Consider the following 27,415-nt stretch of genomic DNA (forward strand, 5'->3'; position numbering starts at 1 on the left):
TTCTTCCAGTGGATTTCCCATTTAATGCACATAGCTACAATTTTAAGTTTTATACTATTTCATGCCCCTGATCCAGAGAGTAATGCACTTGTGTGCTATGGCACTCATTTGTTAAAAGTAATAAAAAGATTGAAAAGCAAATTTATAAAACAAATAGCCACCAAAAATGTTCAAAGTAGCATATGGATATTGTTTGAAAGCATTTGTTTGTTATCTGGGCCAGCTGCACTTAGTAACATTTTGTTCCTTGTAAAAAGCCTGAAAAGAGTTCTGTAAAGTATTCTTCATATCTTCCCCATGTGATGCCTTCTATGTTCAATTACTTCAGAACAAAATCCCTTTGTTAGGGAAACACACACACTTAGAAGCAATTCTGAATTCAGGCAAGCAGATTCAGACTCATACAACAGACAGACAAGGGACAATAGAAAACAATGGGATAGAGTAGAGAATTGGTATCTGGGCTTACTCTTGCTAAAATTACTGTAAGGGTTAATTTCATTTCTTTAACGAAACACTAATGCATTTTGGTACTCTAAGGCTGTTACTAGTATGTGTTCAATCCAACACAGTATAATACAAAAGTATCAACATATAAAGAGCAGTGCCATTTTAACATAGTAATAACAAAAACTGTTAAGAACAAATAGCAAGGAACCAAGGAGATAGCTCAGTGGGTAAGAGTATTTGCTGTGCAAGCATGAAGACCTGAGTTCAAATATCCAGTATCAATATAAAAAGCTGGGCATGTCTACATATACTTGTAACCCCAGCAGAAAACCGGTAGATCCCAGGAGCTCACTTCCTAGCTAGGCTAGCTGAAATGGTAAGCTCCAGGTTCAGAGACCTCACCACAAAACAGTTAAGTTGGAGAGCAATAAGAAAGGTCTGGTCCCTGCATGTACACAGGTATACACACATTCATGTACTACCTCTCTCTATATATTCTCTCTCCCCCTCCCCAGGAATTTTGGGGGTGGGAAGGTTTAATGAAAGCAATTCCATATTCACAGTAAGCTACAAACAAACAAACAAAAAACTAGGAAAAAAAAAAGTAACTGAATAAGACAGACATTCACAATGACAATTACAAAACATTGATGAAAGAAACTGTTGACACCAGAAGACGGAAAGATGTTTCATGTTCCTGGGCTGTAACCATGTCCAACGTCCCAGCTACCCAAAGTGATTTACATGTTACAGACATCTCTTCAAAATAACAATGCAAATTCACGGAAGCATAAAAGACCACCCCACCTAAAAAAGATACTGAAAAGTTAGTTAATAACAAAAGGTATACCTGATTTCAAGTTATACACTATAGTAAGGATTAGCAATGTACACAGGTAAGAGTTCCCAGCAATTAAGAAGCAATTGACTCTTCACAAAGGAACCAAGAACATCATCAGAGAAAAGGCGACCTCATTAATACATGATCCTGGTAAAACTAGGAATCTCTATGCAGAGGATTAAAATTGAATATTGTCTCTAACCCTATACAAACAAACAAGAAGAAAAGAAAAATAAAGAAAAGACAAATGGGATTACCTAAAACTAAAAGGCTTTTCTGCCGAGCATTGGTGGTACATGCCTTTAATCCCTGCAGTTGGAGGCAGAGGCAGGTGGAGCTCTGTAAGTTTGAGGCCAGCCTGGTCTACAGTTCTAGAACAGGCAGGCTACAGAGAGAAACCATCTCTTGAAAAACAAACAAACAACAACAGTGAAAAAACAACCTACAAATTGAGAAAAAAATGTATATTATTTATCTGACCAATGATTAATATCCAGGATATATAGAGACCTCAAAAGTTCATGCAATCCAATTAAGAAATAGGCAAATTATCTATCTAAACACATATTCAAAAGTAGAAATATAAAGGGACAACAAATATATGAACAAAGGAGTAAAAGGATAGCCCAGTTTCGAGGTGCTTACCTAGCAAGTACAAGGCCCTGGGCTCAATTCTCAGAACCACACAAACTAGTAATCCAAATACTTGAGAGGTAAACGCTGCTAGTTGGCTGTGTTAGATTTCTTTATTATTTCACATGCAATTATCATTATCAATAAAATGTCAACAATCTAACCCTTCTTAATAAAGTCCAAAGCAGTTAAATATAAAACAACAAAATGATACTGATTTACCTCTAACATTCTCTTTCCTGCAAAAGCAACATTAAAAAACAAACAAGAGCAAGCTTTGCTAACCTTTTTTTTTAACAACACTTTGCCAACAAAAAGGAAATAAGCATGAAAATATGTACCAACCTTCCAGTAGTCAGACTGTAAACTGTAGTACCTCTGGTATGCAGATAATGCTAAAAGAAGAAGAATAATTATGAGTCACAATTATGTTTCACTTTAAAGTCAATTTAAGTTTTAAGAAACATTATTATAATAGGTACTTAGAAGCTGCCTTTGCTGATAAGCACTGATTTCTCACTTGGACCCACAAGATCACTAAAGCAGAATAAAAGCTTGATATCTTTGCCTTTCTCTATCTCCCTTACTGTGAGTCACCGCTTAACTCTACAGGCAGCCATCCAGGAATATTTGTCTAAAAATTTGTGCCCCATCTCCCAACCTCACCCTCTCCAAGTCCCCTCATCCTGTTCAAGGAACAAAGATAGATATAAGTGATGCATTTTACTGTCATTGTTCATATCATATAACCCCCAAAAGACTTTGTTCTAAACCTAGAGTCACCTTGGATGCTTAGAAGAGAGGAGACTCATATTGAAGATAACCCCATGAGATTACAACCAAATAATATCATTAAAAAGAGATGCACCAATTTTCCAACAGAAGCAGAAGGCCAAGTAGGTCAGACTCAACAAGTTATTTCTACATGCTCAGTGGTTCTAATTCCGGAACTTTACAATCCTTAAAACATGGAGAGCTTAGAATTACCAGCTATCTACAGAAAGCATTCAAGAAACAAGAAACAAATAAGGGGTCTGGGTAGGGTGCGACCTAAAAGAAAAATAAATGATAAAAATGAGATGAAGACCATCCAAGGTTGAAAACAAAACAAAACAAACAAATAAATAAATAAATAAATAAGCTTTTTAAAGATAGGAAATGTTGCTTTCATGGTGGAGGAAGAGGATTCTTAAAAAAAAAAAAAAAAAAAACAAGCAAGATAATTTGAAAAACAAAATTACTATAGAATAATGCAGTAAGATTAAGAATTTTAAGAGACTTCTCAAAAAGGAACAAAACAAAATACAAAAAACAGAAATCATTTACTGGAGGGCTAACATATCAGTAACAGTGGTTTAAAAACAACCACAAAAACCAGAAGCAAAGTATTAAATTCAAACAATGATTCTAAAACAAGCACTTGGAAAACTGGCCTTTGCTAAAGCATCAACTCCTCACTTGGGCCCATAAACTATCAATAGAATTTAAAGACTAAAGTATCTCTGCTTTCATTTTCTATCTATGTCCTTTACCTTGTCTCATATTCCTGCTTGAATCTGCCTGACCTAACATCTCAATTCCTGTCAAGGCTAAAGGCAAAGATAAGTTGTTTTCTAAAGTGTCCAGTCACCTTAGACTTCAAAAAGCAAAACCTTCTAGGACAGATAGCCCCCTCCCCAAACTAAAGCAATTATCCATGAAAGTGAGGCTACATACTGAAACCAAAGTAATCATGTTATAGATATCAGATTGGTCCCCTCAAGGAATGACAATATATACATTTATCCACCTTGTAGAATCAGAACTGAGACAAAGAAAGGACCTCACCTTAACCAGGACTGCTTAATTATGCTACCTCTTGCCTGATAGTAAAATCTAATAAGCCTACAGTCAACGACGAAAAGACAGACCTATGGGGCCAATGAACTTTATCTGTTTTTCACACTATGGCTACAATAAATAGGTCTCTTCTCCACTTGTTAACTGGTGGATTAAGACCTAGCCTAGCCTGCTAAGGTTCTAGGAGCTTAGACTTCTACCCTTAAAAACTCCAGTTACAATTTCAGAAAATTGCAGAATTCCCAGGGAAAAAGCCATGGGTTAATAGACTAAAGTGGCCTACAACTGATGTTAAGTCTAGAAATAAGGCAATGGAACATTATCAAACTTCTAAGAAAAATTATCTCCAACAATAAATTAAGATATCCACATTCTAAGGTATTTTTCATATATGCAACAACTCAACAAAAATTAACTTCAAACATTCGATATTTGCAGGCTTGAAGTTCACTGCAGACAGAGCCCTCCCCTCATAAGCAGCAGCTTGTAAAACCAGAAACTGAAACTAAACTACCAGACCCTGATTACTAGTCACAAGAAGGGGATCTGAGTACATCTCTGGCCCTGAGTAAAGACTTGATACTGTAAATATTACTATCTAGGTAGAGGCTTTCTAGTAAAGCACAAGGATATAACATCATGCCCTTCCTTAAGAGTTATTATAAATGTGTCTGTTAACCACCTAAACCAAAAAAAAATTTTTTTAATTAAAAAATTCCCTCCATTCCTAAACTTTAAAAATAACCCTGGCTAAATGTGGGTGGCACAATGGTCTCTGGACATTGGACTTTCTCTTATTCAGTGACAATACACTTTATTTCTCAGTGGTCCCTTTGGCCATTCCCCACACTTAATAATAAACTATATCTTCTATATAATACTCTGAGTGTCTTGCCTCAATTCTGAAAAAAGGACCAGGGAGTCACGGGGAGTACAAAGAAAAACCTAGTAATAGTAGAACCTTTCCTGAAGAAAATACTAGCAAATACATTCCTCTAGAAGCACAATGCACACCAACAAATAGGATGCAAAATTCATTGAAAACCTTAAGACATAAATGAAATGAGCCTTTAAGAACATCCAAGATAGCCAGGCATTGCGCTGCATGCCTGTATTCCCAGCAAAGGCAGAGGCAGGCAGATCTCAATGAGTTTAAGAGCAGTCTGGTCTATAATGTGAGTCCAGGATAGCCAAGGTTATACAGAGAAATCCTATCTTAAAAAATTAAAAATATAAACAAACAAACAACCAGAACATCCAAGATAAAGAAAAAGTGAAATCCCAGGACATCAGGTACACATGGAATCCAGGAACAACAGAGGCCTAACCTTAGATTCTTCTGTCCTTTATAATTTTTTTCTCAATCTGAGAACTGAAGACCCACATAAACATTGAACAGAGTCTCGCCTAGGGCCATATTTTTCTTAACTGTATAATTTGATGAACTTCTTTGCCTCAGTTCTATAGGCTACAAAATGGACAAGAAGTGGCACCTCCACACAGAGACAAGTGTTAGGTACTCTGTTCTAACTTACTTTTTAAAACCATTCACCTACTCCTTATATGCCAAGAGTTTTTTGTATTTGGCTGTTAGTCTTGCCCAATGTCCTATGGGTACTAGGTTTGCCAGGATTAACAAATGCTGTGCCCTGCTCTCTTCCTCAAAAAGGGCTCTTATAAGGGCTAGAGATGGCTCAGTGAGAACAGGCTGTTCTTCCAAAGGCCCTGGGTTCAATTCCAAACACTCATATATAGTGGGTCTATAACTATAGCTCAAAAGGATCTGATATCTTCTTCTAGCCTCATACACATGGTGCGTATACATACATACAGGCAAATTCCCATATGCCTAAAGAGAGGGGAAGGGCAATGGTAAGAATGGACAGGAGAAAAAAATAACTAGTTTGTGTTTCTTAATATTTCTTTTATATGCTATATACTAGATGAGTGTGAGTGCGTGTATATGTATGTGTGCGTGCATGCTTAAATGCATGTATGTACCACACACATGCAGTAGCCCCAAAGATCAAAAGAGGCGTTACATGCCCAAGAATAGAAGTTAGATCCTCTGCAATAACAGCCAGTTCTCTTAACCACTGAACCATCTCTCCAGCCCTAGCTTGTATTTTAAGACAAATTTATTTATACTAAGAAAGTAGCCCTCAAACTCCCAAAAACTCAAAAATGCAATAATTAGAAACTATAGAAGCTACTAGCTTGAAATATACTGATAGGCCCATTGTCCTCCTCCTCCTATTAAAAATTAAGCTACTGATGTTAAAAAGATAACTCAGTGGGTAAAAAGCACTTGTCCTCGTGCTCGACAACCTGCACTCAATCCCTGATACCCTCAAGGTAGGAGAACAAAAAGAACTGCCTCCAAATGTTCTCTCACTCCCACAGTACATGCATGCCCCCACACAAAACCAAATAAGGAATGAACATTGTTTTAAAAATTTAAGTACTACTGTTAATGCCTGATATCCTGTTGAAATAAAGCTATTTTGTTCAGTATTAGCCAGTATATCACATAAGAATCTTAAAATTGTTGATGACCATCTACTACTTTTCTGCCTTTCACAGATCAGAAGATACAAACCTGGGGATGTTTATATAATCTGCAACTATAAATAATGGAACTAAACTTGGAAATAAGTCAAATTTTGAATTTCACAGAATAGGAATGTTTCAGACTAAAATTTAACTTCCATTAGGAAACTGTGTGACTGGACACAAACCAGGCATGATACACTCATTCTGTTGAGACATGTAGCCTGGCCTCCAATTTGCTATCATAGAAGATGACTTTAAACCTCTGCCCTCTACCTGAGATCACAGGCATTTGTCACCAAGTGTGCTGAATAATATTATTTAATTATAGTGAATGCTAATTGTCTCTATTTAATTTTAGAAAAACCTGACTACTTAATCTTAAAGCCTTTTATTGCCCCTATATAGGCATTTTCCCACTGTTGTTCTTTTCTTTTTCCTGTACTAAAGATTAAACCTATGCTTTTGTGTATATCACTGGCACTCTAGTCCTAGGTACTCTGCCCAATTTGTTGAAAACAAATATATCTACTGTATAAAGATGTTTATTGTTACCCTAAATTTAAATGTTATCACTTGAAAGAACAGTTTTCCTTTACTGTGGAATTTTCATTTTTTATTGGGGGAGAAAAGGCAGCTTTTTAACTTCCTATGAGTAAATGGTCTAATTTGACACCTTAGTTCCTTGAAAAAGACACATCTCAGAGGATTGACTACTATCTTCAGACATATAACTTAGTTATTTCTTGATAACATTTAAATAAATATGAAAACACTTAGATACAGCATTTAAAGGACAGGTATTTTTATGGGGCAACAAAAGCACAATACACTAGAAGATTTGTAGATATAGGGGTATCAGTTTTACTAAGTTTATTTTATGAATGACTTGGAGCCACATGACATTTCCTCATTTCCATCTACTCTTTTTCTTACTGTTTACTATGGCTCATGAGTTTATAGCTTCTTACACACAAATATGGCAGTGCCTTCACAGACTATAATTATAATTACTTTAAAAAAAAAAATCAACAAGAAAACAAATTACCTTTTGGATAATCTTCCAATAATAGATTGAAGTGACCTAATTGACAAAAGGAATCAGACTCCACTTTTCCTTCAGCTTTTAAGATCAGAGATTCATAGCAGCGAACAGCCTGAAAATAAAAGAATACAAATGATTTAAGACATAGCTAAAAATACTAGAAATACATTTCCTCCCTAAGATGATGTATATATTCTCCATTACATCAACACCAGGAAATCTCATATATCAATACAATCAGGGTATCACTCTTTAAAAAGAATAGCTTCCTTAAGTATTTGTCAAAATTCCACTGATTACCGCATTTCCTATCTACAAAATTTTAACAATATTTGACATATCAAAAGAAGGAGCATTTTGACAATTCTGTTGATAAGTTACAAATCTAAGCTACTGTAATCTCTGTTGATACAAACAAACCTTCTCAAATCGAGTATGTTCCATCTTTCCTACAAGCATGGAGAATATAATTAAATATGTGAATTCATACTCAACAGTTCACTTTTTGCCAAAATCTATACCAGATTTAAAATACCTTTTGTCTCTTCCTTGTTATAAACATCACTAATTCTAACTCTTTACACTTCCAAAATATTTATATACCTTACTCTCTCTTTTCTCAGAAAAAAGACAAAACAAAAAGCTATTAATTCTTTGAACACTAAAGAAAATAAACGACAGGACAGAGTTTGATGCCATATTCCAGTTGTCATATACTACAGATCCTGGGGAATTTATCCATTCCTACTTTAACTTTTAAGAAACCTGACAGAAGCCGGGCGTGGTGGCGCACGCCTTTAATCCCAGCACTTGGGAGGCAGAGGCAGGTAGATTGCTGTGAGTTCGAGGCCAGCCTGGTCTACAAAGCCAGTCCAGGACAGCCAAGGTTACACAGAGAAACCCTGTCTCAAAAAAAGAAAGAAAAGAAAAAAGAAACCTGACGAAATGATTGAGATGTCAAAACTGGACCCCTGAGATGGCTCAGTAAGTGCTTGCAACGAAAGCCTGACAACCTGAGCTAAGGTCTCCAGAATTCATGTATGAAAGTCAGACTGTCCTCTGACATCCACACAAGCATATGCACACACAAAGACAAAGGAAAGAGGTAAGGAGAGAAGGGAAACTTAAGAGTTCACACAGTACTTGACATAGAATACACACGTTTCATTTCTTGTAAGATAATAAAGTTCTAACTCCTAGTCTTTTTTAAATACTCAACTTTCCTTAGATACCCATAAAGTTGTTGTTGGAAGGCATCCTAGAGTCATTAAAGAAAAACAGAAGAGATTTTTCAAATCTCTGGGTATCCTCTCAAGATTGTTACATACAAAGAAAGAAGCTCAAAAAGTTTCCATAACCATTAAAAATATCATTTCACTATTTTCATAAAAATGTCCTGGAATGCCTTAGAAAGTTTCATTTTTCCTTATGACATGGAGCCTTGAAGTATAATCAAACAGTTTCAAAATATATGTACTAAAATTTACTATTCCAACAAAATTTACCCATCCACAAGTCTAGAGAACCTATCTCAAACAAGTTCAATCCAGGCTGATCCTACTACACTTAAAGCTTAAGAGATGCAAAAGAATTGTCCTCAGTTCCTATTATACTTTTTGCCAGCTAAAAATGTATGTACCAATTCACAAGCACTGAGAACTACTAACCAATACACTTCTCTATAATTAAATGGGATCAATTTTATAGTAAAGTCTCAGGAATCACTATAATTTATAGGCACAAAACTTCAAGAGTCTCTTTATACAACAGATGGCTTGAGTGTAAAAATACAATTTATTGCATGGTAAGAGAACTCGGCTATTGACTATGTTGTACGGAAGCCCCAATTTTATATTAAAACAGAATGGTTACTTTAAAGCCAGTAACAGCACTATAAATAAAGCTTTCATTGAAATCATATTTTGTATTTTTAGTTTTTTTTTTTTAATCTCCCCCCTCGTGTGTGTGGGGGGGGGGGAGAAAGAGCAAGAATATGAATATGCAGAGGTCTGAGGACAACTTGTAGAATTCATTTCTCTTCCCATACCATGTGGGTCCCAGGGATTGAACTCAGGCCATCAGGCTTTGTAGCAGGCACCTTTGCTCACTGAGCCATTTCTTGGGTTTTTGCTTTCTGAAACTCTTGGTAAGGTATACAGAAATTGCTCTTCCCCACCAATTTCTTGTTATTTACTACTATTAAGTTTATAAGCAAATATGACTGTGATGAAAGTATACAGAATATAAACACAAAGAAATCTTTAATGATTTAAAAAAAGAAAAAAAATCCTCTTATTGCCTTTAATGCCACACAAGTACTATGATCATATATTGTCTTACGTTGCTTTTCTCAGCATATTTTATCCCAGCAACAGAAAGGTCACAAAGATAATAACCTTGAACTCCTGATCCCAAGTGCTGAAATTACAAGACATACACTACAACATCTGGTTCATATGAGAGGTAGGAATCAAACCCAAGGCCTTGTACATACTAGGAAAGCACTCTACCAATTTAGATTGGATGGATAGATAAGCAGATAGACAAACACACACACCTATATCCCTAGCCCTCAGTAATCACTTTTGAAGCATGCCAATTAAAAGGCAGAAATTAGTTTCTAATTTCAGAACAAATTAGCATACACTAACTTCCCTTGCTAAAATCTCTTACACATGAAATATTAGAGAACTTATTCTAAAGCCAAAGATAAAAGGATGCTGAACGCTATAAAGAAGAATTACTGTCTAGGGAATCCACGAATCTAGAAAGACAACACTTCTTTGACTTTTTTATATACTGCATACGAGGATTATACACTATGAACAGGTACTTTAAAAAAAAAAAAAAAAAAAAAAGCCTTACCTCAGGACCAAACAGGCAGAGAAAAAAGAGAAGAGACCCACAGGAGATGGCCCAAAACATCCTTATGACCACTTAAAAAGCCCCAAGCCACTGAAGGTGCCTAGATCAGCAACCAACACAGTGTCATATTGTTTGGTCTACAGCAACTGCAAAGCCCAAAACCTATCCTTCTACTCTACAAGAATCCTAATAGGTTACCTGGTCTATCAGTGGCAGCAAATTCATATATAGAATATATAAGACTTAAAAATTAAAAGACACACAAATGTCAAGTAAGCATATAAAATGCTAATTGTATTCGCTATTGGAGAAATGCATATTCAAGTCACAATCAATTATCACTGAATACTTATCAGAATGAAAACAATACCAGGCATGGTGGCATATGCACATAATCCTAGCTTTGGGGGAGGGAGGTGGAGGCAGGAAAATAAGGAATTCAAAGCCATCCTTAGCTACATAGCAAGTTCTAGATCAGCCCAGTGCATATACCATTTCCAAAACAAACAAAAAAGAATGCATAAAGCAGGTTAAAATACTGGCAATGATTCATATGTTGCTGATGGGAATATTAAACTGGCAAAAAACACTCTGGAAATTAATTTGGTAATCCTTTCAAAAACTTAAAACAGACTTATCAGGCAACCCCACAATTACACTATTATACATTTATCCTACATGAAGAAAAATTCTAACATAAACTTAATGTTCAAGGTACTTTCCTTGTAAAACCAAAAAATAAAAGTTAACTGTTAGATTTCAAAACCAGGACAAAGAGCTGAGGGGCTTATTTAACATATCAAAGCAGACACAGGCCAGGTTCTCGCAGCATGGGCTCTCCTGGCTGGCATACCCAGCCCCCAACCCAGAACTCTAGCTCTGGCTGCTGCACCTGGTTCTCTGGTCCCTAACCTTCCCCCTCTCCTCAGGGTCTGACCACTCTGAACTCCCCCAGATGCCCCTTCCACTGGTTATAGGAGCAACCTTGTCCTTTGCTTTTTTATTTTTTTACATCCAGTAATCAGTATCCTTCCATGAATGGGCAATGCTTTTATAACCATGAGGAAAAAGAAACTATTAAAAAAAAAAAGAATGAAATGCCATGCAAGAAATATGCTATAGAGATATTTATTTGGGGGAAGGGAATGGGAGAAAGGTTAGGGCCTGAGTGGGCCATGAGGGGGAGATAGAGACAGAGACGGACAGTGGGAGAGAGGGAGGGGGGGGAAGGGGGGGACCCCTTAGAGAAAGACTAGACGTCTGTCATTTTTGTCCTGGGCCCCTGGCTACAGCAAGCAGGCAATGACATCAGAGAATGCTAAGCAACCTAGAGGAAGGCTAGTGGAGCTACCTATTTGCTAATATCTCAATTCTGTCTGAGGTGGGAGTTTTGCTGTTTGTTTTTTGTTTTGTTCTTTACATTGGGGGGGATTTAAAACAGTGGTTATCAATTTGAATAAAAATAATAAAACCCAACATAGGCTAGCTACCCAAAAGTAAATTCCTTTAAACATAAAGACATAAACAAGTTAAACTTTAAAAAAAGAAAGAAAAAAGATCTGCCATGATACCATTAGTCAAAAGAAAGCAAAAGCTGTACTAAAATCAAAGTAGTTAAGCAACCAAATTAATCCTCCCTTCTTCCAAAACCTCTAAGCACCATTAATCTAATGGGATCAAAACAGCTGGCTGAGTACCTACCTACCATGCACAAAGCTCTGAATTTGATGCCCAGTATCAATCTGAGGTAGGCAGGGTTGGGCTGGGGGGGGCACAATTCAGAGCAGAAGACATGATTAGAGAAAAGGGGATTAATACACCTTAGAGCATAGGATGATGTTCCATGGCTGACTAGAACCCGTGCTGTTGTGGCCCAATATCCTAAGAAAACAACTCACAGCAACTAGGCCCGGAGAGGATCTAAATTCAAAGTACAGTTTCTACTGAGTGAGTGTCACTTTTGTAAGAAATACCAATTAATATGAACTTGTGTTTAGGACAAGGAATTAAGATCATTTTGTCCTATCTCGAAAAACAAAAAATTTGTCTCCCCCACCTTGAAAGACTTGCAAAATCTTTTAATCCTCCTCACTCAGTAAAACCTTTACACAAAGGACCAAAGCTTAATTCTAGGAATTTGGTTGCCTGGAGCAGTGACATTCCCCTTCTCCTAAGTACCAACACCTTTTAGAATAGCCAAATGAATAATACTGAGGTTGAACCCAAGCCACTGGGGAAAAGAGACAATCACAACCTACTTTAGAATAAAAACCAAGAGCACTTCCAGTCTAGTGTGTTTGCTTTTCCTGCACACACCCTCTTGATCAAGAGCAACATTTCCTTTATCAAGACACTACAGTTGGAATGGTTTCTTTGTGATGTCAAACTTCTAACAATTTTCATGCCATTTGGAAAATCAGAACATTATGATGTGAATTACTCCTGATTGGTCTTGTCTTTTCTAGGTTGCCTAATCCACAGCGAATTGTAAGTATATGCTTATGAAAGATTATTCAATTCTCTTGGGGGGGGGTGAAGACAGCAAAAAGATTAGCACTGTTTCCCTCGCACAATTAAAGCATGTTTTTGTGAAAACCAATTTTATCACTCGAAGCAATGATAATACCAATCAAAGGCCAGGTACTGGTGTACAATACCAGAGTTGATGGACAAAAGCAATAAATTAGGTTATACCTCAGAACTGAGACTGCCTATAGTAGGGAAAAAAAAGAGTATCATTTTAAGATACAGTATATTATTTTCCAAAACTATTTTTGTCCTTTTCTTATTTAAAGAGAAAGGGCAACAAAAGCCTATAAGCAGCAATGTAAGAAGGATAATGGCAAACAACTACTATATCACTACTACTCAAAAAATTTTCACTCTAAACCAACAATTAATGGGAAAAAAGAACTGTGAATTTAGGTTCAATGTCTAAGAAAAGACCATAAGGTATTAAACTGACTAAAGCAGATGTCTAGATTGCGGAAAACTTTGCCAGCTACAGATGTTTCTGATAATATATAGTACAGCAAACAAACAACACTAACTAGATTTAACTGCTATGAAAAATTAATGCAAAGGCAAGCAAGATGGCTCAGTAGGTAAAGGCAGTTGCTATCAAGTCTAAAGCCTGAGTTCAGCCCCTGGAACCCACATAATAGAAAGAGAAAGTAGATTCTGGCAAGTTTATTCTCTAACTTCCACCTGTGCTGTGTATGACACGTGTATTAGTACACATACAAGTGAATGAATTTAATTTAAAAACTTTAATTAACACAAGACAATATAAGGTATTCAGTGGTTCTATGATTTTGTTGGGACTTTAACATGCCCTTAACACACTCTCACAAGAATATGCAGGGTTGCCTGACACAGCGGTGCACGCTTGTAATCCCAGTACTCAGAGAGTCAGGGACAGATCTCTGTGAGTTTGAAGCCAGCCTGGTCTACAAAAGTGAGTCCAGGACAGCCAGGGCTACACAGAGAAACCCTGTCTGGAAAAATAATTTTAAAAAGAGAAAAGAAAATAATACCCAGGTTTATTAAGCCTTGTTAATACCACTGACCACCCAATCACAAGAAAACATACCAGATGCAAACAAATTAACATAAATGTTACTACAGAGAAAACATTAAATTCTACTTATTTTCTAAAAGTAAATCACTTAACCATTTTTGACATTCTATTTGTATGCAGCCTCAAAGCTAATGAGCAGCAAAGTCTGATGACTGGGCCAAAGAAGATGTGGCGATATATATATATGTATGTATACCTAGAAGCTACCATCATCAGAAATACCACTTACTCTTTTCTGTCTATTCCTCCACGTGACAAAAAACCCTACCTGAGACAGACATAACTAACTGCCCATACCAGGTATCATTCTAACATCTCCTGTAATTTACCAAGTCATGTATCAGAACTGCTATTACAACACTTACTGCTAAATACAGTGTATTTTGCATGCATTCATTGCAGGATTTAATTCAAATCTAGCAGTGACTATTCTGTTTCACAGATGAGGAAACAAAGGTATTAAAACAAAGGTGTTAAAAGACTTATTTAAAAGACAAAGAGAGGGCTGGAGAGATGGCAGAGAAATGTAGAGCATTTGCAGAGCACACCTTCAGTTTCTAAAACCTAAAAGGCAGCTCACCACAATCTGTAACACTCTTGTAACTACCCAGCCTTCTGCCCCCTGCAAGATATTTAAATAAACTCTTTCTGTTGCATGGTTTAAAAGTAAGATAAAATTCTAGACTAAAACTATCTACTTTATCTCTGATAAACGTATAAACTTGAAAAAATGAAAATCACAAATACATGAAAACTAAACATACAGCAAACTGCAAATGCTGTAAAGAAACTGGTGCTGCCATTTACCCATTTAGAGAACTGAATAGGACATAGAAGCAAAGTTAAGCCACCACCACCTTCTAGCACAGCGGTTCTCAACCTTCCAAAATTGTGACACTTTAACGCAGTTCCTCATGTTGTGGTGATTAAAACCGTAAAATGATTCTCATTACTACTTCCTAACTGTAATGAATCATAACGTAAATATCTGATATGCAACCCTGAGAAAGGGTCGCTCAAGCCTTGAAAGTGGCTATGACACAAAGGTTGAGAACCACTAATCTAACAGGAAACTTCAAGCTCTTTAAGGTAGTCACTTTATTACTCAAAAGCACCCAACCTTCATATCACAGTCCTGGGTGAGGAGGACCCGGCAAGGAGCTGAAGCTGAAACCCAACTCAGTATCAAGAAAACTGAACAAGGTCAGCACAGTGGCAATGGGACCAAGTAGGGGGCTGAATACAGAGTAATAGGCCCACAGGAAGTTTCAATTGTTCCCTTGTGCCAGTGGCACCCACTGTGAGCTGGCATCAGTAGGGACAAAGAGAACAGATAACAGGTTTCTGCTGTACCCTGTCTGAGTTACCCCTCAACTTCTTTCTTGCTAGAGCAACACAGCACATAAGGAAGTTATACTTTTCAAGAGACAAGACAGTGTACACTAGTCCCCAACTTTTGCCAACTCCCACCCTACCCACTATACCAAGGAATAACCAACTTTACCTTTCAAACATGGGTGCTTCCTTCTACAAACTAACTTTACCTTCATTGTTTGGGATTAAAGGCATGTACCACACCTTGACCTAAACATTTCTTCACCTGAAACTTGCTCTATACCAGGCTGGCCTTGAACTCAGATCCGTTTGCCTCTGTCTCCTGGATTAAAGGCGTGCTCGTATTCCATCCGGACCACACAGTCCTGGAAAGGTCTTTGGATGGGATTTCTTACCAGAGCAGCCATTTTTTGAAATAAAATTCCTCTACAGAAAAAAAATCTAATAGTCAGAACCTTTTTTTAAAAATCATGCTGTAGGTGCTGGAGAGATGGCTCAGCTGCTCTTCCAAAGGACCCAGGTTCAAATCCCAGCACTCACATGGCAGTTCACAACTGTCTGTAATTCCAGTTCCAGGGGATCTGACATCCTCACACAGAAATACATGGAGGCAGAACAGCAATATAAATACAATTATTATTATCATTATTATTTTTAAAGCATGCTGTTAATACTCCAAGGCTCAAAGAGGTTTGGAACCTCAGAAGATATTTAAAAATTCATACAACTGAATGAAAACTGGTACAAAATATATGAGACACAGCTAAAGTAGTGTGAAAGGTAATGTGCTAACACTATGACAACAGACAAAATAATCTAAATTCCTAGCTTAAGAAACTAGAAACAGCAGGGTGGTGGTGTCACAGGCCTTCTGGGAGGTAGAGGCAGGCCAAGTTCTATGAGTTAGAAGGCAGCCTGGTCTACAGAGCTAGTTCTAGCACAGCCAAGGCTACTGAGAAACTGGGGGGGGGGGGGGGGGGGGGGCAGACAGAAAGAAACAGGGGGGAGGGGGAGGGAGGAAGGGATGGAAGGAGGGGGGGAGGGGACAAACAAACTAGAAACAAGCCAGTGGTGCATGCTTTTAATCCCAGCCAGCCTGGTCAATATAGTGAGCTCCAGGCCAACCAGGAATACCAGTCTCAAAAAAAAAAAAGAAAGAAGAAAGAAAGAAAAGAAAAGAAAAGAAAAAGATGGAGAAGGGGGAAGGGAGAAGAAGGGGGGAAGGAAATGCAGATGAAGAGGAGGAGTAAGAAAAAAAAAGACCTTGGAATGTCCTTTTGTGTCTCAAATGAAAATAGAGATCACCACACATAGCAAACAGCCATTGAAAGGACAATTTAGGAAGGAAAAAAAAAAAAAAAAAAAAGAAGTGTACATGCCTATACAATAAAGCCAACAATTTAGAAAAAAGTAAATCAACTTCCCCAAAAGCGCAAGCTACCAAAATTCAGCAAAGATGGCAATAGAAGAGTCCAACAGGGAGCCCTGGTGGCACTCAAAGAAAGAATAAGCAGGCTACCAAGATGAGACTTGATAGCCTATGACCATATTGTGGGGGAGGAGGTCCCCCTTGGTCATAGACCTAGGGAAGGGGAATAGGGTGAAAGAGAGAGGGAGGGAGGGAACAGGAGGATACAAGTGATGGGATAACAATTGAGTTGTAATCTGAATAAATTAATTTAATAAAAAAATAATTTAAAGTCCAATAATCATTAAAGATGAATTCCTAATAAGAGCTTCAAAAAGGGAAGATACTCCTAACGGTCCAAGAGTGACACTTGTATCTTGGTCATAACCAAGAGCTAATTGGATGTAAGGCCTGCTCAACAGGAGGGAAATCATGCCTCATACTAGAAACTTACTTGTGAGGCTATGGACTCTAAAAGAGAACCTACTACTGCCACTTTCTTAAGCCAGTATTATCTCTAACCACATCCTAAATATGTACCCTTAATACTCACAGATAAGTATAGTTGTCACCATTATCAAAGATGAGTCTTTTTGCAACACTCAAAACTGATCAAAATGAAGAGAACTGACTGTGGTACCTAGTTCCAATGGATACATCTACAACACCACAACACAACCCCTACACCTAAGGCTCAGAAGAAGGGACAGAAAGTTTGAATGTAACAGCCAATGGACTAGCATGTGTGTTGCAAGTTAGTGTCTTCTAAACAAGACCGGAACAATGATAACAACGGGTAATAACGCCACTCTGGATGGAGAAATTTTGAAAGGCTCTACCCTTAAGATGAAAAGCAACACACAACAGCTGCTGAGAAAGGAAGAATCAATCTTCCCAAGGGATGAGACCTCTGGCAGACTAATTCCTGAATGTATAAACATAAAAGCAGCACTACATGAGTTCAGCAGGTTATTTATATACAAATTTATATAATATAGATATATAATAACTAAAGGTAAGAGGCAATGAAGTTGAGAAGGGAGGGGGACATGAGAAAAGCAGAAAAAAGGAGAGGTAGAGGGAAATGATGTTATTACAGTACTCATGCATGAAAGCCTAGAGAGAGAAAGGCAAGAGAGAAGTAAGACGTGCTAAAAAGGAAAATGAAGAACGAGTTCAGTGGCTATCACAAAGCACCCTAAAATACAAAATAATGGCATCTCCTGTCTATACTCCATTCACTATTATTATCCCACCAAGTTCAGAAATATTCCATATTGATATATAATAATATGCACTAAAGCATTTTAAAATATTTTGAACTCCACAAAGTTTACGGTCTACAGAAGTTTACAGTCACCTGTAGTTAAGGGAGAAAAATGCAGGGCTGGAGAGATGGCTCAGCGGTTAAGAGCACTGTCTGTTCTTCCAGAAGTCTTGAATCTAATTCCCAACAACGACATGGTTGCATCCATAATGGGATCTGATGCTCTCTTCTGGCATGTAAGTGTACATGCAGATTGAGCATATATACATATATATATGTATGTATATATATATATATATCTTTAAAATCTTAAAAAGAAATAAATCTTAAAAAAAGAAAAAAAATGTGGTAATATTCTGACAGTACTGTAGCACTCTTAAATGTCCCTAGTTTAAAAAAACAACCAGAGCCGGGCTTGGTGGCTCACGCCTTTAATCCCAGCACTTGGGAGGCAGAAGCAGGTGGATTGCTGTGAGTTCAAGGCCAGCGTGGTCTACAAAGTGAGTCTAGGACTGCCAAAGCTACACAGAGAAACCTTGTCTCGAAAAACCAAAACAAAAAATTAATAATAATAATAATAATAATAATAATAATAATAATAATAAAGAAATAAAAAAAACAGCCAGGCGTGGTGGCGCACGCCTATAATCCCAGCACTCAGGAGGCAGAGGCAGGTGGACTGCTGTGAGTTCAAGGCCAGCCTGGTCTACAAAGTGGGTCCAGGACAGCCAAGGCTACACAGAGAAACCTTGTCTCGAAAAACTAAAATGAATAAATAAATATATAAAAAATAAAAAAATAAAAAAACAACCAGCCCTTGGGAAGCTACAGCAAGAAGATCCTGAGTTCAAGGTCAGCCTGTCCTCCATAGCAAACTTTGTTCAAAAGAAAGACAAGAGAGGCTGAAGATATGGCTCAGCAGTTAAAAGCACTTCTTGCACCTATATAGTAACAACCACGTTAACTCTAGTTGCAGAGGATCCAGTGCCCTCTTTTGGCCTTCCAGGGTATTGTACATGTGTGATGTGCAACACATGCAGGTAAAACACCCATATACATAAAATAAAAGCAAATCTAATTTCCTTAAGAAAAGAACCTGGAAAATGGCTCAGTGGTTACGAGAGCTATCATATGGCTCTTGCAGAGGAGCCAGTTTCCAGCACCCACATCAGACAACGCACAACTACCTGAACTCCAGCTGTAGAGAGAATACTTTGTTGTATTGTATGGATGCACTGCCTGTCAATTAAAAAAAAAAAAAAAAACCTATGGTTTATAGAAAAGGGTATATTTGAAGGTGGGATATCCAGTAGGCAAAAAGGACTCTGGGATAGAGCCAGACACGGGAGATTTGCCTGGGAAGATGTGAGGACAGATACATGGTACCTGAGCCGAGGTAACCAACCAGAATGTAGATTAGTATAAATGGGTTATTTTAAGTTACGAGCTAGTTAGAGAAGAGCCTTACTATACAACCTAGGTACCTGAAAATATATTTTGAGTTTCATGAGTCATTATTCCAGGAGCCTGGGTCTGGGAAATAAAACACCTTACTACATACATCCAGCTTGAGGCTCTGACACCCTCTTGTGGCATTTAGGGGCACTGCACTCACATGTAAAACATAATCACATACATATATAACTAGAAATAAAAATAAGGGACTAGAGACAGCTCACTTGGTCTTGAGGAGTACTTGTTGCTCTTGCAGAGGGCCTTGGTTCAGTTTCCAGCACGAGCATGGCAGCTCAAAACCATCTGTTAACTCCAGTTCTAGGGGATCCAATGTCTTTTCTGACCTCTACAGGCACATACCTAGTACACATATACACACTCCTACACATAAAATAAAAAATGTAAACCTAAAAAAGTAATGTTTTTCCAAAGTGAGAAAGCTGGCAAGTTAGCTCAGTGGTTAAGAGCACTCTTCCAGATGACCCAAGTTCAATTACCAGCATCCACATGGTGGCTCACAACCCATGGTAGCTCCGTCCCAGGGGATCCAATGCCCTCTTCTGACCTCTGAAGACACCAGGAACAGAAGATGAGCACATACATACAGACAATGTACTCATACATGAAATAAAGAAATCTAAAAAAATTAAAAAGTAATGAGAGGAATGAACTCTATAAAGTAGAAGTTTAAAATCCATCTCCCCAGTTGAGTTCTGCACTACAAAATAGTGATTACTTAATACTCTGAGTACCCTGCCCAAGAATCTTTTAGGCCAGCAGACAATCTCATTTAAGAACTCATAGAAAAGTATTACCACAAAGAAACGCCTGTAATCCCAGCACTCCCGGAGGCGGATGAGTTCAAGGCTAGCCTGGTCTACAAAGCAAGTCCTGAACAGCCAAGATTACACAGAGAAACCATCTTGAAAAACCAAAAACGATCACGAGGCATAGAACACATAGAAGATCATCCTTTGGAAAGCTGAAAATGCTAAAATTTGATTTTTAGATTATTTTTCTAAACAAAATTAAAAGGCAATGTTTACCATCCACATTTTACCTTCATATTTCCTACACTGACCACTTGAACTCGGTATACATTCAAATATTACTGTCATAAGCTACAACCAATACAGAAAACTTATGCAATTCCGTCAAGTTTCAGTATGAATACATGACTATCAATTATGCATCCATTAAATAAATTCCATTAATTAGTCTACAAATAATTACATGTGGGCCCTAAATAGTCCAACTATCATTTCAATTCTTAGACAATGCAGTGAGTTAATTTTTTTCTTAAACTAAATTGGCTCTCTGGACACCACATTTTAAAAATATAATGCAGTATTATCAGTCATTAACATCAATCTCAAAGAACTCAAAGCATCAACAATGAGTTTCAAAGAAAATAAGCAAAAGTCCCTTTAAAATGTGCAGAATGTTGGTAATGTATATAAACAAAACTAAATGTTACATGATCTAAGTCAGATAAACTCTGCAGCCTGCCAACCAATAAACCTTAAGTGTGTGGCCCATTGTTCTCCTCAAGATACAAAAATTTACCTCTGAAGCAGGTTTGCCTTGTCTTTTGTAAAAGTATACAGAAAATCTATTCAAAGAAGAAAAAAAAAATACAGAAATTTAAAATTACCAATGTGGAGGCCAGCACAAAGGCTCCCTCATAAATCCCAGTACTAAGGAGCCTAAAAAGATTACCTAGAGGGCACCTGGGGCTAGAGTAAGACCCTGTCTCAAACAAGACAAAAGAAGCGCCTACATGTCTTGCTGCAGCTCTACTCTGTGACAGACATGTGAATATGTCCTGTCATCTCTGATTACAATTTTGTTGCAGTGAACAGATCAAATTTTTAAGCAAATAATGTAGTAATTGCATAAAACTTTGCCCAAGCAATTGTGAGTAATTGTTTAGAAGATAATTTTCCAAACTAGAAAACACTTTTTTTTTTTAAATCCATCAAATTAAAACCCTCATTTTCAAACACAATGCATATTTATTTGTTTTGTGTAGGGGGATAGGAGGCAGCGGAAGGTGGGGGGTGGGGTGGGAAGAGAGGTGAGGGAGTGAGTTTTCCCTCTCCCTCCTCTGTATAGTTCTCCAATGGATCAAACTCAAGTCCTCAGGCTCGGCAATAAGTGTCTTTTCCTGATGAGTCATCTTGCTAGCCTTCACGATACTATTTCTATAGCCACTTTTTCCATCCAAAACAGTAAAGTCCTTAAGAACTGGAAATGAATATTCCCTTTAAGTCCTTACAAACAGAAATACACATTTTCTTTTTTACACATCAACAGTAATCCAAATATTATAACATAAACAAGCCACCTCTAAAAATAACCTAGTAATTCCCTCATATCTGCAAAACCAAGTTTAGGAAGATATATGCTTCAGTGGATCTTAAACTTTCATTACGCTCCCTCCCAAAAATCAAAATGGCAAGTATTTTCATATCACTTTAAAAATACATTCTTAAGGGCGGGTGTGGTGGTGCACACCTTTAATACCAGCACTCCGGAGACAGAGGCAGGCGGATCTCTGAGTTAGAGTCCAGCCTGGTCTACAAAGAGAGCTCCAGGATAGCAGGGCTGCTACAAAGAAACCCTGTACAATAATAATAATAATAATAATAATAATAATAATAATAATAATAATAATAATAATAATAAATAAATAATCTTTATTTTCAAATGACGAAAAAATTGCAATTCCAAACAGAAAACTTAATGTAAACTAACCAGTAAGATTTGAGGCTGGGATATGGCTCAGTCAGTAATCACTTACTGCCAAACCAGACCAGGATTCAATCTCTGTGATATTGGGGAAGGGGAGAACTAGGAGTCCCCTGGTGCTTGCTAATAGGCCTGCTCTTGCCTGCTCTGTCTCCCCACACACACATACACAAAATTCGACTACAAAAAACTATATATGTCGCTTAATGATTTGTTTTATTGCCGGGCAGTAGTGGCGCACGCCTTTAATCCCACCACTCAGGAGGCAGAGGCAGGCGGATCACTGTGAGTTCGAGGTCAGCCTGTTCCACAAAGGGAGTCCAGGACAGCCAGGCCTAAAACAGAGAAAGGCTGCCTCAAAATAATAATAATAATAATAATAATAATAATAATAATAATAATAATAATAATAATAAAAAATTAAAATAAAAAGATACCCCAGGTTGACAGAGCAACTTTCCCCAGGCCTCTACCATATATTACTCTAATGATACTCTATATATAATTAACACATTTATACTCTTTTCTTTCCTTCTCTTTACGTATACCTAACTCAAACTCTTATCTAATTAGAAAGTATACCCACAAAGTTTTCAAATCTGTAAAAAGTGGACTAGAGAGATGGCTCAGTGGATAAGAGCAGTGTCTGTTCTTCCAGAGGTCCTAAATTCAATACCCAGCAACCACATGGTGGCTCACAACCATCTGTAATGTGATATGATGCCCTCTTCTGGTGTATAGGTGTAAATGCAAATAGAGTACTCAAATACAATAAATATTTTTTTAATCTGAAAAATTGTTATCAAAGTTAATTTCTGCTACAAGGTTTCACTTAATTATTCCCAGTAACTCCAATGTAATTAGGAAAACTAGAAAATTCAGATTCAATGCCAAGCACTCACATGTCAATTCACAACTGCCTGTAACCCCAGTTGTAAGGAATCGATCAGAGCAGAAGCTCTCTTCTGGCCTCCTCAGTCACCACCCAAGTGCTACACAGACATATATGCAGGCAAAACACTCATAACATAAAATAAATAAAATAGCAATAATAATAATAATAAAGTTATCAAAAAATTAAGGGTCAGCATTAGAGAGAAAATTGTTAAGCTCTAGTTCCTTACAGCCTTATTACTGCAAAAATACTGTATTACAATTTTTTCTTTTCTTTTGTTTTTGTTTGTTTGTTTTTCAAGACAGGGTTTCTCTCTATAGTCCTGGCTGTCCTGGACTGACTATGTAGGCCAGGCTGGCCTTGAACTCAGAGATCCGCCTGCCCCTGCCTCCCCAGGTGCTGGGATTAAAGGTGTGTGCCACCATGCCTAGCTATGTTACTAGATTTTTGATACCAAAACAAACAAACAAAAAAAAAACTATATATCAAACGCCAATCCTGCAAACAAAACTTTCAGTGACTCTTACATAATGGAATCTTACAAAATTATGCAGAGTCCAGCAGAAATCACCTGAAATACAGCTGCCTCACAAATGAGAAAGGAATAAATAAGTTTGGGTGCAAATGAAAAATACTTATGTAATGGTTTCAGGTTTCCAAAACTTTTTAGAGTTCTGTTTATAAATACACACTTTAAGGATAGAAGGAAAAATTTCTCAAGATAAGTAGGAATGACTAAATTGGTGGAAGAAAAGTGAAATACTTTTGGCACAGGCTATATTTTTCTGGGAATAATGCAACAAAATTCAGAGCTAAAAAATTCTGGGAATTATTCAATTCTAGTATGTGTTCAGTTGAACTACCTGAACACACCCTACCACATGATAGAAGAAAAGCAAACACTTTTTAAAGAAGAGTTACATAGGAATTAATTCTGAACCCTATCTAATTCAACATTCCACTCCCCAAACCTCACATCCAAAAAACTGATTTTCAGGACAGTTAGACACTGGATAAAACGAAATAATTCAATACTTCTGTACACGGACTCTGGTTTACTCAGTCTACTCAGAATGCAATTCAAATAGAAGATGCAAGGTTATATTTTGTCAAGAACAAATTTGTATTACAAATTTTACTGAAATGTTCAAGCTAATAAAGACAATCAAGATCCATGTAGGTGTTCAAAGTACATTGTAGAATGTTTTAGCATTAAGGCTATAGAGTCCTGATTTAAGTAGCTAGAACCTAAGGAGCCGGAAACAATGAAGATTTTTTTTTTTTAGCTCAATATATCACTCAGCTTACCAAACTACCCTACATTTGTGAAGTTATAATTCCCCCCCAATAAAGCTCCTCAAATTTTTCATGTTTAATTAAGATGTTACTGTATTCAAATACTAGAAAAAATGAATAATGCACATTTAGAAAAATTTGAAAATGCTCAATTTTTAAACGGTGACCACAACTCATAATATCCAGTGTTAAGCACCACCTACTCTGACCTGATTAAAAGCATTCTAAGATATGAAATTATGAACTAGCACTTTACACATGCACATGAAATAGATTCCACTTATTTCATCACTATAACCAAAAGCAATAAATTTTGCCAAACTTTTCCAAATGAATTATCCCTGCAAGCAACTTTACTAACCCAATGTAGACTAGCATTGTTCACTCCCAAATAAAATGGCCGTTAAATTTAAACACTGTACTTAACTTTGGAATGACAACTTCACAGGAATCTAGTCTTTGTACATAAAATACTTCAAATAGGTTGAGGAAAACCTTAAAAACAGGGGACCAACAACAACTATTGATGGTCATTTCATTCAAGAATAGTCACTGTACATTTTTCCAGCGACAACTTTAATCGTCCAAGTTCAAGTTATCTTACTTTTCAAAAAATGGACTTTATGAAAAAGATGGTCTGTTTTGCTTTCTAGTCATTGTCTGCAATCACATCTTATATTTCGATGCTTTTAAGTAAAAGCATTAAATGCAATCACAGATAAAAAGCAATTAACGGGGCTAAGCCAAAATATAAAAAAAAATAAGGACTAAAATAGTAAACTTTTTAAAATGCTGTTAGGCTTTAGTCATGATTCTTAAACTTCTAAATTACAACAATAGAGCTAAGTGTCAATGCAAACCTAGAGACTACAGCCATAGAAGAAAACGTCTAACGAATGCAGCAGCATCTATCATTCACACTCCAAGTTTCAGAGTCCCAATTAACAAGAAAGCCTCCTAAAGACCATTTTAATCACACTTTGGTCAGGAAATATAGACTCAGACAGAATGAGAGTCCATCCAGCCTTTGTTCAATAGCTTACGATGGCTAACTAAAAGTGCTACAGGTTGATAAGCATTTACCAGGCTTATGCGTGATGCTGTTTCCAAGCTAGAGAAGGGAACAAAAACTCTACATGCCAATAACCTGTGATAATTTTTATAGCCACCCAGCTACATACTCCAAAAGAGAGGCCAATTCTTCCTCCATACTATTTATTTCCATGTTTACCTCTTCTCCCTCCCTTCCCCAACCCCCCCCCCCTTTTCACTTTCTCCTCCCACCCTGTCCCGCCATCTTGGGCCGACAGAAGCAGCCATTACTTAACTAAATGACAGTACCAACAACTTTCCACACAAATAAACAGGGACTACACCCCGAATCCCCCCCCCCCCGTCCCTGACAGACTCAGAGGATACGAAGCTCCAGAAAACGCACTCACATCTAACTGTGGTAGATCTATGGCAGAAAGACTCAAAAAGTAAACAAGTCACCTAAGTTCAGGTAAAGCGCATACCAATTGAGATGCGTGTCAACAACGCAATGCAAACTCTTCACCTACCTAAACTATCTACAACTTCCCCTTCCGTGAAACAGAGGCAAGAAGCCATCCCAAAATGTTTGGTTAACAACGGACATCAGGAACAGGCAGCCTAAAGACCAGGCGGAGGTAACAAGCCTGGGGGGGGGGGGATTTATGGAAATGTGCACCTCTTTACGATCTCATGACCCTCCATAGGCACCTCGGGCATCATCTGCCTAGCTCCCCAGGGCGGTAAAATCAGAGGCTATTTGGACGCCCCACATGAGCTCGGGCCCCAAATTGCGCTGCTGCCTCTGTCCTCCTGCTCCAAGAGAAGTGATTTCTCAAGAGAGCAAGCGAGGTACTAGGGGTTGGGGTGGAGCGCAGTGGCAGGAAATAGTTTTCCGGAAGCCCCTCGGCCAACGTTCGAAGCTACAATGAGTGGTGTCCCCGGGCGCGGGGCGCGGGGCGCGGGGCGCGGGGCCCGGAGCGAGCGCGCCTCTGGCCGGAGAGACCGTGTCCGCGCTCCGGCCCGCGGCTGCCTTACCTTGCCCAGCAGGGCCTTCATCCTGGCGCCATCTTCATGAAACCTCACGAACCCGAAGAGGCGGCTGCGGAGAAAGACACACGCGGCTCGTTAGCGCTCCGGCAACGCCGCCGACCGGTCCCTTGCCAGAACCCGAGGCCCCGGCGTTCAGCAGCGCCCAGAGCGCCAAGCCGAGGTGCCCGCCCCACCGCGGCCACAGGCGAGCCGCGCTCCGACCTCCGCGGAGAGCGGCGCCTTGCTTGTCCCGAGCTGCCCTCCGGCCGGTGCCCACTCCCCGTTACCTGTCCAGTCCACCGAGCGCCTCCCTCTCTTCGGCTGTCAGGCTCGGGGATGCCTCCTCGCTCTCGCCGCTCGCTTTTCCCGCCGCCATTTTCTTTTCCTCATCACCGAAAGCGGCGGCGGCGGCGGCGGCGGTAGCGAGCGACACTCCGCAGGATTTCATGGAAACGCAGCGAATTCACAACTCCAACACCGACAACCCCCCTCCCCGAGCCGGGACCCGCAACGACGCCCCCAGTCTCCGCACGGGACCGGCACACCAACTTTATCTCTGCTTCCTCCTCCTCCACCTCCTCCTTCTCCACCGCGAAAGGCGGCGGCGGAAAAAAAAAAAAAAAAATCCCCAACGCGGTAGAGGTGAAAGCAGCAGCAGCAGCAGGGGCTGTGGAGCTACAGGGTCGGGAGCGGCAACGACTTCGGCTGTAGGGTCACATCGCGGGGGCGGGAAGGGGACAGCCACGGGCGGGGGACGGCAGGAATTGGCCGGAGCGCGCGAGGATCGGGAGCTCTGGGAGAATTCGTAGGAGACACAAACTTCCCCGGCACCAGCACAAAGTTGTTGTAATTGTGTCACACAGCGAACCCCACGCCGCCGCCGTGACCCCCTCCCCTCCCTGCCCGGCTGGCGCAGCCAATCGGAGCAGCCTCCTCACCTCACGTGACCTTTGTTGACTCGCGTCAGCCGTGGCTCCACTTAACTTGCTAGCTGCTTTAGCCCCGCCCGCCGAGGCCGCCACAGACCCGGGAGCGGGATGCTCGCCAGTTCTGATCGGTGGTTGGCTGATGGGCGCGTCTGTCCTCAGTAGGGTTGTCACAGAGTGGGAGCAGCTGGGTAGGTTGTGCTACTTAAAATACA

At 38.8% G+C, this 27,415-nt stretch overlaps 1 protein-coding gene across 6 annotated transcripts in view; it reads right to left on the reverse strand.

Annotated features, from left to right (window-relative positions):
- Positions 1-27,156, reverse strand: part of Kdm6a (lysine demethylase 6A) — a 115,284-nt gene extending 88,128 nt beyond the window's left edge. For 5 of the 6 annotated variants that reach the window (XM_051140981.1, XM_051140976.1, XM_051140977.1 and 2 more), the window contains exons 1-4: positions 26,562-27,155; positions 26,281-26,344; positions 7,362-7,470; positions 2,270-2,319 (exon numbers count right to left, since the gene is read on the reverse strand). In XM_051140981.1, the coding sequence (XP_050996938.1) occupies positions 2,270-2,319; positions 7,362-7,470; positions 26,281-26,344; positions 26,562-26,722 (384 nt within the window). In that variant the 5' untranslated portion in view covers positions 26,723-27,155. Of the gene's footprint in view, positions 1-2,269; positions 2,320-7,361; positions 7,471-26,280; positions 26,345-26,561 lie in introns of all 6 variants that reach the window. The other variant, XM_051140980.1, reaches the window with a different exon arrangement.
- Between the last annotated feature and the right edge of the window lie 259 nt (positions 27,157-27,415).

The sequence above is a fragment of the Acomys russatus genome, chromosome X (genome assembly GCF_903995435.1).
Source record: "Acomys russatus chromosome X, mAcoRus1.1, whole genome shotgun sequence".
Taxonomy (NCBI): domain Eukaryota; kingdom Metazoa; phylum Chordata; class Mammalia; order Rodentia; family Muridae; genus Acomys; species Acomys russatus.